We start from the raw sequence: 17,685 nt of genomic DNA on the forward strand, positions 1-17,685 counted from the left end.
TCAGCAGGAGGTAAAGATTAATAACCTTCATTTTAACATGTGTTAATATAGCATGTAGTCATTGTCAGTTCCTGTTACTGTGCATTATCACCCTGCAAGAAGGATGCAGTGGCATTATTTTTCCAAGTATCACAAGTAGCTGCCTAAAGAATATCTATCGAAATAACAGATGAAACGTATCTGCCTCATTTCTCCCATGAATTCTAATAGCATCTTCAGTGCGTTCCCTATGGAAGAAGTGCCTGATTGTGGTAGAATACCCTAGAAAATATTGATTTTCCATTTTGTTCCTTATATAGAAAGAAAATGTTGTGGGAAGTTTTGAATTCAGACATACTGTCAGTCAGGTCTCATAGTCTCTGCAGTTTTCCTTGTGGACAATTAAAATTCAGATCTGGCTTTGTGAGGTAACCAACTGGGGTAAAAAATAGAAACTAGTTCATCATTTAAGTGATTCTTCTTCATACTGGCAGAACCATGATGCAATTCAGTTTGAGGGGACTCTGGAACTTCAACACTGTTAACATGCCTGGGGCTTGAGTCAAAGCTAATGTTGTGTGTGATATATTCTATCTATTCATTTCCTTTCAATCAATGAACTATCATTATTCACACTGCACATCTTTTGTATCCACTTGAAAGAGACAGAGTTATGAGTCATTATAAATTTCTTTGCTATAGTGATCTGCTACTGCTAGTCGGGCAAGAAGGGCTCAAATCACAACAGCATCTTTCCCTCCTTTCTCTTGTGCATTCAGCATTTATTAAAGTGCTTCACAAATGATAAATCTGATGACAAACATCACCAAATAAACGGCATAACTCTATTGTCTGATTAAAAAAAAAAAAAAAGAGGACAGGAAATGTATTTAAGGAGAGAAAGCAGAAATGGAATGCCTACAAGCGAAGAAACATATTGACCTATTTCATTTAATAGAGGATTCGGGAGAGAAACTCCATAAAATATGCTCATTCTTAGATTTGTAGCCCGTTAATGCTGGCAGCACAAAAAAAATGGTGTCTAATGAATAAAACATATGCCCTGTTACTTTGAGACATACCATTAGTGGATTCATAAGTAACCATTAAAATAAGAGTCTGTTCAGAATTAACAAAGAAGATATAGACTCGGGTTTTCAGTTGGCAAATTGAGCATTGGTCCATTCAAATTAATAGAACTAGGTGGATTTATATGAGCTGAGGATATCGCCCATGATTATTTTCAAAGGGGGTCGGGGGGCTGAGTTTATTTTTGCAGTCTCCACAGAAAGCACAGGTTGAGCATTTAGACATGGTTTCGCCCCTGCCCAGAATAAGAAGAGTAGGTGAATAGTAAATGTCTGTCATATCAGTACAGTTTTATTTATAAATACACACATCCACAGGTGCATGTGGAGAACCACCCAGGCAAGTAGTTATACAAGGTAACATATCTCACACCCATGTACACTGGTGCAAGCCTAGGGTCTTTCCTGAGGTACCCCTTTTATTAATAAAATCTGAGCTCAGAGCCTTGCCTTGAGGGGCTTGCGATCTAAAGATATTTATCATGCATTTAAAGTAGCGCTGTATGGCATGACATAAGATAGCAATCGTAGAGCCAGCTGTCCCAGCAAGATTTCTGGAAACAAGAGGAGAAGTATAGCTACTGGCTACGGTCTTACATAATTTTGGATCCTTTTGATGTAGGTAGAACCTTAGTCCTGTGCAGCCCTAACATGTAAAGGCTACAGTTGTGGCAGAAGTAAGCTGTTGCTTAAGAAATCTTATGCATCTCAGATTTAGTTAGTCTATAACAGGGGTGGGAAAAATGCAGCCCACAGGCCAAATGTGGACTGCCAGGCCATTCTATCCAGCCTGCAGGACCCCTAAAAAAAATTTAGAAAATTAATATTTATCTGTCCCTGGCTGCCTGTCTTGCGGCCCTCAATAGTTTGCCAAAACTCAGTAAGCAGCCCTCTGCCCAAGATAATTGCCCACCCCTGGTCTATAAGGTGCAGTTATACCCTACCTTTAATCTTATGCTCCTGCAGTTTGGATGCTATGGGTCAGGTTCTCAACCCCACTTAGACTTTTTGCATAAAGTGAAAAGGCCTGAGCAGTGTAAAGGGAACTCAAGAATCCATAGGATCCACAATAGGATTCACTATAGCTGGAGAAGGATTCCAGGTTGTCCAACTTCCCAGTGGCCAGGGCTGCACACCCCTGGGGCTACACCAACAGGGGCCATTGGCTCCAGAGGCTGCATGCCTTCTCCCCCCTGTCTGCCTAGATGACCCCTCCTCAGCCCCCCCATCCCCAGCTGCTCTGTGTGCCCTCTCCACTGCTGCACCCTGCATCCAGGTTCCCCACAGCTGCACTGCATGTCCACCCTAGTGTTGGTTCCATACCCCCTGCTGCACCTTGCTCCCAGGTGCTCCTTCTGCTGGACTGTGAAATCCCTCCTGCTGCCGCTGCCTGCACCCACCTGCTGCTCTGTGTGCCTGGGTGACCCCTCCCCTCCCCCCCCTGCATTCTCCCTCCTTCACTGCTGCTTCCTGCAACCCCCTTCTCCACTGTGCCCTGCCTGCTGCACTGATTACCACCCCTGGATGCCCAGGTGCCCTGACTCATTGTTAGCTTTTTGCCAGTGAGCTTTCCAGGGCAAAGCAACAGCTAAGAGTGCTGACAGAATTAAGGGTGCTGTCAGAATTAACACTTTGTCATGTGACTGGTCACCAGAAAGCACTCTACAGCCATGCCTTGACAAGTGGATTGCTGCAGAGCACTTTAAAAGTGCACAGTTGCACGACAAATGAAACCTCATTATCTGAGGGTTCAGATGAAGGTGCTCCAAAGTGGAGTGCCTTCATTAACTTCTGTCAGTTCACGCTGGGATCAGAGCTGGGTTGATAGAGTCCACCCCACCCCTGGTGCTATCTTCAGGATGGGAGGGGAGCTTGGTCTGTGTCTGGCCCAGCATCCACTGGCAGGAGCAGTGGATTGGAGACCCCCTTAGCTGGGGGGGCGGGGCTCCAATCTACCCTTTCACCCCTCCAGCGCAGGCTGAGCCAACCCTAGACTGAGCGTTCTCCCCTCCCTTCCCCCCCCCCTCCCATCCTAAAGACCACACTGGAGCTGGGAGTAGGGAGTGGGGCTAGGGGAGAGAGGCTGCAGAAATGCAGCTGGCTCCAAAATGAAGCTCAATACTCCATCCCCCACGACCCAACAGAGAAAATCTGTTGGGTCGGGATGAGGGGTTGTTATAACTGATGGTGCTTCCTGTGAAGTGCCACGAGTTACAGCGGGAAGTAGCAAATCTGTCAGCACTTTAAGTGTGAGCCTGGAAGCTACAATTTAATCCCTCCCTGGGCCCACAGGCCACCAGTTAGGCAGCTCTGAGCTAGATCACAAGGACAGTGATAAGGTTGCTTTCTAAAGACCCCCTTGAAAGCTCCAGCCTGCAAGGGCAGTTGTAAGGTTGCAACATGTGGTAATATGAGAATTCCAGATGGTGCGGTGACCAGCCCATGTTAGGAAATAGTTCTCTGTAATGTAAATAGGTTCTTCAAAGTTTTCTGTATTTCGTAATGGGGTCTCAGAGTAGTCCAGACTAATGGAAGTGTAATGGTGGTTCAAATCTACTATAAGTGCGTGAGTATGAGTGCACACACGTGCACGCACATGCAAGATACCTACCGTTCATTTGTTTAATTTAGTCGCATCTGGCAATGGTCCAGCTTGTGCTAACGTTATAAGTTCCAGCTTGCCTGAATGGCTGAGTCAATTCTGTTTTTGGCTTTCTTTATACTGTATTTCACTTTAAACCCTTTCTGTTGTGTTTCATTTTTTCTTTAACTTGTTTTGCATATGCCTGCTGATTCTCATAGTAAGCACTGAAATCATTACTGACATGCTATTTCTATGCAGTGTTTTGTAATTCACCTGAAAATAATAAATCAGGACACCTTAAATTAGAATTTAAAGATAAGTGAGTTGATGAGAGATGTCTCCATCTGTTGGCAAGTAGATAATGATTTCAAGAGCTTAGACTTCAGAACCTCACTTCTCTGGAGATGTCAGGGTATGGCATGTATAGTGCTATGGAAAACTGTTAGAGAGATGTTAACTAGGCTTCTGAGAGCAAAAATTGGTTATTTATTTTTTCATCAGTTGGAACAGCAGCAACTTCCTGGAAAAACAAATAGTTAAAATTTGTAATGAGCAGTGCCGCTTAGATCGTACAGATTTATTTCCTCTTTAGGCAGTAAAGCTTGAGAGAGAAAGATCTTAGTGATTACAGAATGGTCTTGTTAGAAAAGATCTGCTTATAGGAAGTTTCCTTCTGATTGTATCTTTAATATTATTCACGCACATTGTGAATGTTGTCTGCTTCAAACTTCTCAAATACAAGTCTAATACCTACAGTATGCATTCAGATGTACCCATGCCACTCTTGCTTGATATAGTGGTAGTTATGACGTACTTGAAAACAGGTTCTGGTCTGAAAGTTACTTTTTGTTGTTGCTGAGGGTTTTTTGTCTGTTTGCTTGCTTGCTTGCTGCATTTTAAATGATGAAGAACAGTGTTGAAGGATTTTTAATAATGCAGCTTTGGATAAAAGGGCACTGCTAGACATCTTTACATCTGTGTAGGCATGTCTTTGTATTAAACAAATGTAAATTTCTTGCAGAGATAAACATAAAACATAGATTAGTTTGACTAACATTGTACAACACTGGGAAGGGTGGATTTAAGATCAAAATACACAGCCAGGAGCTGGGAAATATCTATCTTATTCTAGGTCCTGCTACTGATTTCCTGTGTCCACTAACAGTTATTTAGGTTTTAGGTCAGGGGTGGGCAAAATATGGCCTGTGGGCCAGATCCAGTCCACGGAGGGACTTTGTCCAGCCTGCAGCATGTCCCTCAGTCCCACCCAGCCCATGGCGTGTCCTACCATTCCTTGGGCACGCAGCAGGGCTGGGGTGGCTCCACAGCTGGACTGCCTTTCTAGGCAGCCCAGACAGTGGCAGCTCCCTCTGGCTGCTGCTGTTGCTGGCCCCAGCCCCATGGTACTGGTAGAGACCTGCGCACACAGCCCTGGCCCTAGCCTGCCCTGTGCCCGGTCTGGACTCGGCCCAGTGGAGTGGACCAGCTGTGGACCAGCTGGAACCCGCATGCACAGCCCTGACCCCAGCTCGCTCCACGCCTACTCCAAACTAGTCCTACCATGCCAAACAGTGGCAGCAGTGGCGCTGACTGGGCAGAAGCTGCTGCTCAGTATGGGAGGAAAAGCAGCCCCTTGCTGCAGCCACCTGGAGCCTATGCCCAAGCTGCCCTGTGGCTCCTCTGCACTAACACTGTTGTCCTGCTGCACGGCCTGGAGGCAGCAGTGACGGCATCAGAGAGGAGCCACAGGGCAATCTGGGCATGGGCTCCGGGCAGCTGTAGCAAGAAGAGCCTGGCAGTGGTGAGGGGAAGGGACTGCTTTTCCCCTGCACTGAGTAGTAGCAGCTTCTGCCTGGCAGCTGCTCAACATCAGTGGATGGTCCAGAGCAGGCATGGGGCAGGCTGGGGTCAGACTGTGCATATGGTTTCTGGCTGGTCTGCTCTGGCCAGGGTGAGTCTAGAATGGGCACGGGGTGGGCCAGGGTCAGGACTGGAGCTCTGTGCTGTTGGCGGTGGCAAGGAGGAACCACAGGGCATGCGGGCTCTGGGCTGTGACTGGCCCACAGTAGCTCTCCAGAATTGCCTGTGTGGTCTGCAGGCCCAAATAATTGCCTGCTCCTGATTTAGGTGCTTAATTTGAGATAGAGAGCCTGGATTTCAGCAGGTGGCTTAAATGCAGGCACACAGCACACTTGAAAATCAGTCCTTAAGTGAAAACCTAAACACTGAAATATCTAGATGTTGAGGATACTCTTGAGAACATAGGCCTTAATCTTTTTGTGTTTGTTTTCCCTTGTATAAAATGGCCTGTATTTCCTTATGTCTGAGGAACTTGTGATTTATAAAAATAATTTTAAAGTGCTTTGAGATCCTTGGATAAAAGAAGCTAAAGATCATAGTTTAGTTGAACCAAATACAATACATTGAGTGAAATGATTTGGAAATAAAACATTTACCAATTTGTACTTGATAAAACTTTGTCTCCTGCCTGTTGCCTAAATATTATGCTTCTTTTTTAAACATTTATGGCAAATATAATATTCGGTTGATAGATTAAACTAGCTGTGAAGGAGCAATCCCTCTCTGTTAAATAAAGAACACAATGAAAAATGTACAGGGGAAAACAGCTGAGAGATACAAGACTGCTACTATGTGTTGCTTATTATATTTTTGGGCTATGATCACTTTGCTTTTCTAATTTTCTTTGGTTATGTTCATGGCAGCTACCTATTCAGCTTTCTGAAGAATGAGTAGATCAGTAAAAACCTCAACCAGGTACTTAAGACCAGGACAGGATGGCACCTTAGGCTGTTTGTAGATGTGCTCACTGTTTTCTAAACCATGTTAACGGATTCACATCATACAGTTCGAATCAAATTTCAATTCAGATTAAGAGCTAATAGATAATCATTGACCATCACAGCAGGGGGCCCTGGCTATACACAGTCTATACACTTGACAGCCTCTTAACAGGCATAAATTCGCAGTGTCTGTGTGGGCTTATGCTTGGAAGTAATTAGGAGCAATAATAAATCTGTTTAACCACTGCTACATTGTTGTAATCCTACTGACAGTTATCTAAAATGCTATTCCAGAAGGCATAATGGGTACAATTGACCTGCAATTGATACTTGGTTATACTGAGGTGTTGTTGGCACATTTGACTCTGTAAAGGTGTTACTTTGTGCCTGATAGCCTCCCTTGTGTGGCAAAAACCCAATTGAGTTTCCCTTGCTGGGATTGATATTTGCAATGCTTATCTGCCGAGTTACTAAGGACTTGTATACACACATTAATTAATACAGTTTAAATTGCCTAATTCAGTGCCCTAATCTGTATTAATTTTAATCCGCATTCAATGAGGATTAGTTAATTTAGACTGGAGCTAATTTTAATTTGGACTACAGACATCAATGTGTATATAGTGACAGCTGTAGTCCAGATTAAACCTAGAAAAATGTAACATCTATAAACAGCCTTAGAGACTAAGGTGTCTCTAAAGTGTTCAGAAAGGCGTACGCTTTCACAGACAACAACCTACTTCATCAGATGCTTTGAACAGACTATTCAGTAACTGTTCATAATCCTGCCCTGTCCACCCTGCCCTGTCTTCTGCATGACTTCAGACCCACATGGCTCATTATTTCACAGCTACTGAAACAGAGTTTTCTGGCTTTTCTAATTGTCTTCTGAGGCCATGGATGTACTTTACATTTGAATGTTACAAATGTCCTTGTAGCAGTACAAAAACTGAATGTATAGATGTGTGAGCCATTGGTAGTGTGGCAAAAATGGCATCAGCACTACAGAAATGGTCTTTTTGAAATAGGAACTTTGTCATTAAGCTTGTCATGGTTAGGGTTACCATATTTCCAGTTCCAAAAGAATTTAAAGAATATCCCCCCCCCCCCCCCGGCCTATGGGGGGAGAGGGAGGGAAGGTGTATATGAGTGGTGGGGGGCAGTGATATGCCCATGGCCTGCTCCTGACCCTCACTCCTGACCCACAGCCCCCTGTCCCCCCACCCGCTTCCCCCACCTCCCTGCCCTGCTGCAGCCCCAGCACAGGCAGGCACATGTGCATGCATGCACACACACTTACCTGCCTGTAGCTGCCAGGGCCTGTGCACAGAGCATATGATGCCCCAGCCTCCAATCACCTTCTCCTGCTCTCCCCAGCCCCAAGCAGCTCTGTGTTGGAGCAAGCCAGGAAGTGCTGGGAAAGCAGAGGCAGAGCAAAATCAGAGACATTTGCTGATATTTAAAAAAAACGCCCAGACAGAGATGGGAGGACCCAAAAAAAGGTGGTGTCCAAGAAAACCTGGATGTATGGTAACCCTAGTCACGGTGGACTGTGGATGACTCAGTTTCCTAGGTGGAGACCATCTGGATTTACCAGGCCAATCACCACATGGAACAATTCCACCAGATAACACACTGCAGATGTGATTGCAGTGGAGAAGAAGAACCACTATTACTGCCACAGCATAATTCTTTGGAAAGGATCTATGCTGTAATTGACTCGTTTCAGCATGGGGTTGAGAGCCGTCCGCCTTTTAAATACCTACCCTCTCTCTTCAGTCACTTCATCTCACCTGTATACCAAGGGGATCTGTGCTACCGAAGTGATGAGAGTGGACACCTGAGTGTCACCTTGTCCATGGTTGAGGTCAGGGTACTATCACACAGTTGGACCAGGTCATTGACAAACTAGCTGTCAGTATCCCTCTGCCCAATCTTCCCACAGTGCCTATTAAAAAGGTTAAATAGTATGTACCTCCCCCTCTATAAAACACTACAAGCTGATTATCCTTCTCTTTCCATTCCCCCTAGCAAGTTGCTGAGCACTGTCTTCTCCCAACATCAATGGAAGTTGCAAGTCAGCATCTTGCAGGATCAGGTCTCTTTGATTCCCTTCTTTAGCTGCCCAACCTTTTGGTGACCCTCAAATTTCCTGGTTTCAGAAAGATCTGCTAATTTTTCTTTTCCTGATGAATCCTTCTGCATACATAAAGGGGAGACCAAATACAGTAGGACTTTCTATTACATCTCACAATCCTATAGGTAGTAAATCCTGTAAACAATAAACGTCTATACAGAACAGCTCAGTATACCAAGAAACCAACCATGTGAGGTTGTTTACTTGCTTTGATGTAATGTTAACAATAATCTGTGCTATTTATTTTCAGGGGCTCGTGTCAATGCCAAGGACAATATGTGGCTGACCCCTCTTCATCGGGCAGTTGCTGCAAGGAGTGAAGTGAGTGAGATCTGGTTACCTCAGTGTTTGCATAGAAACTGAAAAAAGAATCATTACAGTAATAAAGTACAAAATGGTGACAAAAAGAGGGAAAGGACTTTCTGAATGCAAAGCTTTTTACTCTTTAGTGGAGCAAGAATAATCAGCTACTGTATGTACATTTATAGACCTGGTCTGCTGAATATTTTGTGGTTTTTAATTAGGTAGCAGATCTTTCCCCTACCATGGTGCCTGGTTTAAGCTAACTGTAGTGTGTGGTATTCAAGTGGAATTATCTTGACAGAAATGGCATATCCTGTACATTGGTGCTGGCCTTCAGATGGCCAGGCATTGTGGAATAAACACGTGGGGGGGAATGCATGCATGAGTACATGCTGTGAATGTACGTGTAGTGATCAAATGGATTTACTGTGCAGTTTTATTTGGGTAATTGCATTTAAAGACATCCATTAGGTTTCCTTCTAATTCCTCTGAATCACACTTAAAATGGTCAAGTCTATATTTCTGCCATTTGGCAACAAGAAATCTTTTGGCATTTTACTGTAGTTTTTCCATTGCTGTCTCAGAGAGAAGGGATAGTAATTATCAGGGAGAACAGTTCAGGCATGCTTGAATTCTCAACTATACCATCATTTTGGGCTTTCCATTTTGGGCTTTCGTGTATATTTTTATCCTCCTAAAACTGAGTTGTTGCAATGCACCCAACTGCAGACTGGCTGCCAAGAGGGGCATTTAAAAGAGAGATGAGTTGGCTGTCTTCCAGAGATTGATGGAATCACCTCCATAACAATCTCAGTGCTTGCCAAGCCTGGAGGCAGGAATCCTTAGCTCATTTCTGAACTCAAGCATTGTTTGGCTACTAACTGAGCTTCCCAGCTGCTGGCTTCCAGTGAAGCTCACTGAAAGAAATGTCTAATAGAATACAAATGCTGTAAAGAAATAATGTATAAAAAGCCACATTAAAAATAAAGGTCAGACATAAGCCTTTGAATATACCCATAGTCTCTTTAACCCAGGAATTATAACCAATCTGGCTTCTTTTTAGATGTCAGAGTAGGTGATTTTCATCTACTGTGACAGCAGTAACTAAATTGCGTGCTCTTCTTTGGATTTGTGCCTGATCTGTAACCCATTTGCTGCTAAAACTAAGTGTAAACCCTGTATGTAACTTTCTATTGTACTGGTGACTTTGGTACTCCAGAGTGAATGGTGTCAGAGGTATAATTTGTGAGGTAGCAACAGAAGAGGAGCTTTGGCCAATGTAAACTGGCTAATGCTATTTACGTGTATATATTTTACATGTAGCCTTTATGTAAAGCACATTTATATAAAACAGGGCTGTCCAACTTCTAAGCAACTACTTTATTTTTATAAATAAATTCCTAAGTGTGCTAGTACACATTACTTAACATGTGCATCAAGTTTTAGACTTGTGTAGTGTGTGTGAGAAGCCATTTAAAGATTTTGTTCAGCTCATTGGGACAATACTGGAAATGCCAAAAGAAATATAAATATTGAATCCCAGCACTTCTGATTTGTACTGATGTACACATGAAAGTTCTAATTTAAGGTCTGATTTAGGTCCTATTAGGTCCTATTACCTATTAGATAATTATGTGTTAAGATTAAAATTCCTCCACACAGAATCAGGAGAAAAAAAGTTCAGGCCGTCACCAACACATTTGAAAGGATAAATTTTAAAAAAGTACCTACCAAGACATTTCAGTTCCTGTTTTTTCTTTATTTGAACACTTCAACACCAAGTTTTCCCATAGGCTTTGTGGCTCCAAATGGTGGAGGGCATACATCCCTTGTGAATTCTCTTTAAATAGCTTTTAAAATAATTGGTCTGTAATAAAAAAAAAAAATGCCAAGAGGCTAACAGTGATATATGATTATTGGCATTTTAAGACAAGCAATCTTGCTAATTGAATGAATTTGCTATGCATCAATTTATGAGATTGCCATAGATGATGAAATTGCTGAATTCAAAAGACAAATGGAAAAATTTTGTACAATATACATGCTTTTCTGATATAGGCTGCATATATCCTCTGTGGCCCTTTTTTCTCATTAATAAAACTTTTGGATAGTCTTTTCAGCAAACTTTTTAATATATAGCATGTGAGTGAAGCTGTGTGAAGCTTCAGTCCCTGATTCGATTCAGAGCAGATTTGGCCTAGTTTTTGGTTAAATTAAGGTTTAACAGTTATATTGTATGTATCTCTGTAGGCTACATACACACACGTGTGTGTGTGTGTGTGTGTGTGTGTGTGTGTGTGTGTAGCCTGTGTAGGTGTGTGCAGCCTATGCATGTGTGTATATATAGGTAGATATCTATATATCTATCTACACCATTAGTCACACGTTTATATATAATATTTATCTATTACATATTGTTTAGATTGATCTATTTATCTGTACATTGTTATGAACATGTTATATTGTTGAGCTTACATATATATATGCATACACACACCCACACACACATACACACAATATATACATAGGTAGGAATTTGACTTCAAAAAGTGTGGATAATAACCCATCTTCCTCACTTAGGAAATGTTTCCCTGGTAGCAGGGACAATGCGTAGAGGGTGCACAGGGGTGCATGTGCACCCCCTGAGAGTGCTGGTGACCCCCCTGTCCGGCCGTGCTCCCTGTGTAGCCAGCGGGCAGGGGGGCAGGCGGGAGCGTCAGTGCCTGCCCCCCACCCCCCCCGCGCGCGCGCAAACACCTGCTGGGGAGTGGGGTTGCTAGCAAAAGCAGCTGTGCCACTTTTACAGTGAGTGAGATTGGCTGGGGGGGGGGGGGCCCCCCCCCCCCCCAGTTGCTGACTGGTGTTAGGGGGGCATGTGCCCCCCTTGAATCAAGAGGCACCAGACACCCGTGCCTGGTAGAGAAACATGAAATGTGTCAATTGGAAAATATGCAGTTGATAACCCAAGGACATGACTAACAAAAATTAGCTTTTAAAATAGATTTTTCCTAAAACTTAAAGCCTGAAAAATTTGATGTTGTAGTCAAAACACTTGATCTCAACTCTAGTCCCTGAGGACAGAAATAAGCTGACCAGAACAAAGGGCATATGTCAGTCGTTAGCTGGAACTCCCACACTTGTCAATTCAAAATATTGTACCAACTTTTATTCTCAATTTTTGTAAATTAGTCACTATTTTAAAACTTCATTTTCTTGTTATGAAAGTAACTTACAGCAGTTTTATTTCAACCTGTAGCAATAAGTAGTGCTTTATGTTATAGGAAGAATTGATGTTTTATACCTATCTGCAGTTAGTCCAAAATACATCAGTTTCCTCAAACAGACCCTAGACGTAATGCATTTGATTTTCATGGTTAGTGGATTCTATGGCATAGATTTGACCCTGAAAGTTTCCACACCCTAAAACTAAAACAGGAAATTTTTGGTGTGCAAGACACATAGGACGTTGCCCTAAAGCAGTGGTTTTCAACCTTTTTTTTTTTCGTTAGCGGGCCCCTAAACATTTTTAGTGGAGGTGCAGACTTCTTTGGAAAATTCAGATAGAGGTGTATCAGCCTCTCTAATTTGTAAGTGTAGTTATTCACGTACTTTTGATTGGTCACAGTCATCTTTGGGGGACACCTTAGACATAGGCTGCAGACTCCCAGGGGTCTGCAGTCCACAGGTTGAAAACCTAAAGGATGATACAGGTCTCAAAATGTGCAATCCTAGGGCTTTTTAATAAATGATTTTATGGCACTTCTCTGGGATTTTTTTTAGTAACTAATTCCACTTCTCCTTTTTCCATCTGAGTTGTATAGCTACTGGAAACGCAGTCAAGAACTCATGCTCTCTATTTAACTGCTCATTTGTAGGTATAACTGTTTTTCCATTGCAGGAAGCAGTACAAGTATTGATTAAGCATTCGGCTGATGTCAATGCTCGGGACAAGAACTGGCAGACACCATTGCATGTAGCAGCTGCAAACAAAGCTGTGAAGTGTGCAGAAGTAATCATTCCAATGCTTAGCAGTGTAAATGTGTCTGACAGGGGGGGACGGACAGCATTACACCATGCAGCTCTGAATGGCCATATTGAGGTAAGTGATTTAGTCAAGGACCTCTTGAGCCATGCTTATAACATGTGAGTCAGCAGCATAGAAGGGAGTGATGTGGCTACTGTCATGTCCAGCCACTTTTGACTCCCCAGCCTGAATGACCAGGTATCTGTTTATAGCTGCATCTGTCGGGGCTGGTGCTCAGCATAAATATGGAGTAGGACACAAGCTCGTGCCACTAGAGATCACCTTAATATGTCTTCTGCAATGCCCCATATGGTCCAGTACCATTGTTAATATCATTTATTGATTTATGGAATTTTAAGGGACTCTAAGTTCTACATAGATATGTATATAACATAGCTAGATATCTATTTTTCACTTATGAGCCATGTTAGATCACATTCTGCTCTTAAATACACATCCAGTACCTCACTAAAGTTAATGGGCTTGCACCATTTGTAAAAGCAAGGAAAATGTGGCTCAATATCTTATCCTTTAGTTAACAGAGTATGTAATACAGAAAACTAGAGGAAGAATGGGCTAGGTAAAATTGTATAAAGAGGTTTTAAGTTGATATTAGAACAGGTATACATGTGTGAGAAATAGGTCCAATCTATCATATTCCTTTTACTAACTGGTTTTCTAGAAAATTGATTTCTGGTTGAAAAATAAGGCATGCTGCTTCAGTTTACCTTGCAGAGTTCAGGAGTGAACTCTACTACAGTAATTGATATTTCTAAACCAACAGCTGTATTGTTATAGGCTTAAAACTACTATATTAATGCTTTGATCTTGTAATTAGATCCAGACAAAGAGACCCCTGTGCCTTATATAAAGCTATATTTGACATCAAGATCTAGGTCTATATGCATAATAAAAATTATGTTTGAAACTATGACGTAGCCAACAAAATAAAATCAGACCAAGTTGACTGTGTGCTGTAATTTAAATCATGCAATCAGGTATCTGAGATCTTAAAATGTTGTTTGCTGAAAAAAGAAAATAAGTGAATGTGTTCCATGTTCAAACTATGTTTTTAATTTTTTAATTATTATTATTCCTGTAATGACATTTAGTACTTAGATGGTGATGGAGATTGGTAATGGGCTGTAGAGATTTTCATCCTTATTCAGCTCAATTGAAATGTATTACCTTCTTCCAGCTGTTTGGCAACATATATGAAACAATTTGGTCTCAGTCCAGTTGGTAAAGGGTGGATGCTTTTTATAGTTTCAGCAGAAAACTTAGGATTTAAATGTTGACTCTTCAGAGTATGGAGGGTTTGGGCCTCAGTCCACATCAAGAATTTAAAGTATGTGCTTAGTGTTAATCATACAGATAGATCAGTTGAAGACAGGGATAACTTGTGTTTGAAGTTAAGCACATGCACAAGCAGATTCTTGGATCAGGGCCAGAGCACTCAGAACCTTTTCAGGATGGAGCTTTGAATTCAGATTTAGTTTAGGAGTAAGATGCACTAAAGAAGCAGACAGTAACCTAACTGGGGGGAAAGGAGACTTAGGAACCAATTCGATGAGTAGAGGGTGCCAAAATAGGGCTGCCATGCCTGCTTGCCGGCTGTGCTACCACTGCTACTGTCAAGGGCTCAGAGCTGCCCTGTTATGTCTTTGGTGGCATAGTTTAAAAGCTTGAAGTGTTCCTGCTTCTGTTTGGTGAATATCAAGTTTCTTCCAGCACTTTTCACAATCACTAATCCATTCCATTTTTAAATAGTAAATTACTGGATGCATTAGAACTGTAACATTCAACAGAAAATTGACTCTAATTGTGGCTATAACCAGCTTTAACCAAAGCAAGGTTGGGCCAGGATACAAAATTGTGCTGCTTTCAACACAAAAAACACTGTTTTTATGATTAAATTAATTGGATAGTGTTTTTCCTGTAAAGAGTTTTTAAATCATCTTTAAGTATCAAGTTTTCCTGCATAATTTATGTATACATCCCTCAAAAGCAGATATTGTAATTTGTTAGCAACTCACAACTGCAGTTTCTATAAAGTGTTGCGTCTGGGATGATCGTCTTGCCAATAAAATGACCTGTTGTAGATGGAATACGTTCCTGATCCAATGTTTTGCTTTTTACTGTTGTTTTAGATGGTAGACTTACTCTTAGCCAAAGGGGCAAACATCAATGCTTTTGACAAAAAGGACAGGAGAGCTCTTCACTGGGCAGCTTATATGGGTAAGAACTAAGTTGTTTTTATCTATTACTGGAATACCAAGAGTGTGTTTTATATTGTATTAAAACACAGTTTCTGTGATAGAAAGTGAAGATTGTAATTGCTTTCTTCATGGCTAAGTGTTCAGCTGATTTTGAATTGGCCTAGCTTCACTTATGTCAATGGAACTATGCTGATTCACAAATGCTAAGATTCTGGCCTAATGTCCCAGCTTTCACAACACATGTATGTTTATATTATGTTGCATTTTTTTCTCTTATTTTCTTTCCTGATTCAAATTCTAGCCTGAGAAATATGAGTATGAAAAATACATATTATATTTGATTTAGATTTTGCTAAGAAGTATTTGTTTCATCTAGAGTAATACAAAAAGGATGACATTTAGTTATACAAAATGCAAGATAATGCACTTAGAGGAAATTCTCACTTAGTGCCTAAAGCTGGAGTTCATCAATCAAAAGAAAGACTGAGGAGAAGGACCTAGGTGTATTGGTCGACCACAGGATGTCTAAGAGCCAGGAGTGCACATCAGCTGTTATGCTATAGCTGTTCAATATGTATGATCCTGGAACAATAGAAATGAGCTGAATCACCCTGACTTTGAAGCAGGATTAAAGTTGGAGAGGTTTGCTACAGAACCATGCAGATTTAATAGTTGTGTTGTAATAACTTATATCAGCATCCTTCAGGGATGGATCCAGGGGGAGTGCAGTGCTGTGGTCACACCCCCTTTCAGACCATGCCATGGAGTTGCAGCTGGGGACTTTTAAGTTCCTAAATCAAGTAAGAATTGCTCCTCTTCCCTTTCCCAATGCTCTGCAGCATGGTCCCTCCCCTGCCTCCTGCTGCTGCTATCTCTGCTGTCCTGGGAAGAGGGGAGTATAGAACTGCTCCTGCCCTACTCCAACTGGGCTGCACAGGGAGCTGGGCTCAGTCAGAGGCAGCAGTGGCAGCAAGCAGCCTCCCTCTTCCTGCTCAGTTCCCTTCTGGTGTTACCTACCAGCAGGTAGGGAGAAGCCCACCTGCTGCCACTGCTGCTGTTGTCCTGGCTGAACCTGGCTCCCCTACAGCCCCACTAGAGCAGGGCATGAGCAGCTCTGGAGTTCTCTTCCCACCCCGGGGAAACTGGGGACAGTGGCAGCGGTAAGCATGAGAGGGGACGAGTGGGGAGGTGGCACTCAGCATGCGGAGAAGGGGAGGGAATGTGGGGGGAATTCTTACCTGGTTCTGGAACTTTAAAATGGTGCCCAGCTGCTGTTCCTATGGTGTGGACGAGGTGGGGGGGCAGCCACCTTTGCAAAGCTAGGTACTGCTCCTGAACTCCCATTTACAAAATCCTGGATCCATCCATGGATTTCTTTGATACTACTATAATTGTTATATGTGTTTGTACTTTAAAAGTGTGGGCTTCATTAGTCTAGCAAAGCGAAGAGAAGAGGTATTGTTGCTCTTTATAAATGCATGGGGGAGGGAGGGGGTGAACAAGTGGGAAGGAGAAGAGCTGTTTAAACTAAAGGACATTACTGGCACAAATCTGTGTAAACAGTCTATGAACACAATTTGGCTGGAAATTAGAAGATGATTCCTAGCCTTAGTTTCAGAACAGTGAGGTTTGGAAATCTTCCAATGGCAGTATTGGGGCAAAAAACCTAACTATTTTTTGAAGTGAGCTTGATAAGCTTGTACTTGGGACTATACGACAAGTTAGTCTGTGCCATCAGGAAAAGGAGGTCCCTCCCAGCCCTGGGTCTCTCAAATGATTGGCACAAAAACAATTAGCACATTTTTTTCTGAATTATTCATTTCCCTATTCTTCCATTTTCTCTTTTTCTCTTTATCTAGAACAAATTAGGTTATGTGGTAACTATAAAGCCTCATATATTCACTCCCATGCTTAGAAGCAAGTTATTTTTCCATATGCTAGAGCAGGCAAGATCACTTGATCCATACATTTAGGTTAACACTAATGTTTATTGAATTTTTATTATTTAAACAATCCTCGTTTTAATTGCTTTTTCACTCCTGACCTGCAGCATTCTCTTTAATGCTAATTTGGTCCCTTCTGCCAAAGGCTGTTGCTATAGGTTTATGATTGTGGGGAAAATGTACTGCGGCCTCTGGCTGTCTAAAAATGGATTGAAGAGGTTGATGCTATCAAAGTACATTTGACTTTTGATCTAGATTGTAATTTGACATTGCTCTAAGAAGATAAAAGAATTCTGAATCATGCTACATAAATCCTTATAGTTTGTGGTTTTCACAACTGCAAATTCATGCTTTCTTTTTTAATATTTTGGTAAGGTCTTAATTTTCTGTCTATTTGGACGTTATGATTCTGTATGAATGTCAAGAGTTTTTTCAGCTTGAAGATTCAGTGACCTAGAAAACAAAGTCAAATTTAGGCACGCCTAAATGTTCGGGTAATCATAGGTCTCTGCATATTTTGAAGTTAATTACAACATTTTGAGTCATCCCTGTGAACTTAGTTTTTCTGCTTACCTGCTCTCTGATTCAAATTTCATTGGAATTGATG

General features: G+C 42.0%; 1 protein-coding gene across 16 annotated transcripts in view; it reads left to right on the forward strand.

Annotated features, from left to right (window-relative positions):
• ANKRD44 (ankyrin repeat domain 44) overlaps positions 1-17,685 on the forward strand; it is a 202,109-nt gene that overhangs the window by 96,970 nt on the left and 87,454 nt on the right. For all 16 annotated transcript variants that reach the window (XR_003091773.1, XR_003091776.1, XR_003091774.1 and 13 more), the window contains 3 exons: positions 8,840-8,910; positions 12,791-12,991; positions 15,067-15,154. Coding sequence is in view for 12 of the 16 variants with exons in the window: in XM_025191621.1 (XP_025047406.1) it covers positions 8,840-8,910; positions 12,791-12,991; positions 15,067-15,154 (360 nt within the window). In the remaining 4 variants the exon portion in view is untranslated. The remainder of the gene's footprint in view (positions 1-8,839; positions 8,911-12,790; positions 12,992-15,066; positions 15,155-17,685) is intronic.

This window comes from Alligator sinensis, unplaced genomic scaffold (genome assembly GCF_000455745.1).
Source record: "Alligator sinensis unplaced genomic scaffold, ASM45574v1 scaffold1229_1, whole genome shotgun sequence".
NCBI classification, from domain to species: Eukaryota; Metazoa; Chordata; order Crocodylia; family Alligatoridae; genus Alligator; species Alligator sinensis.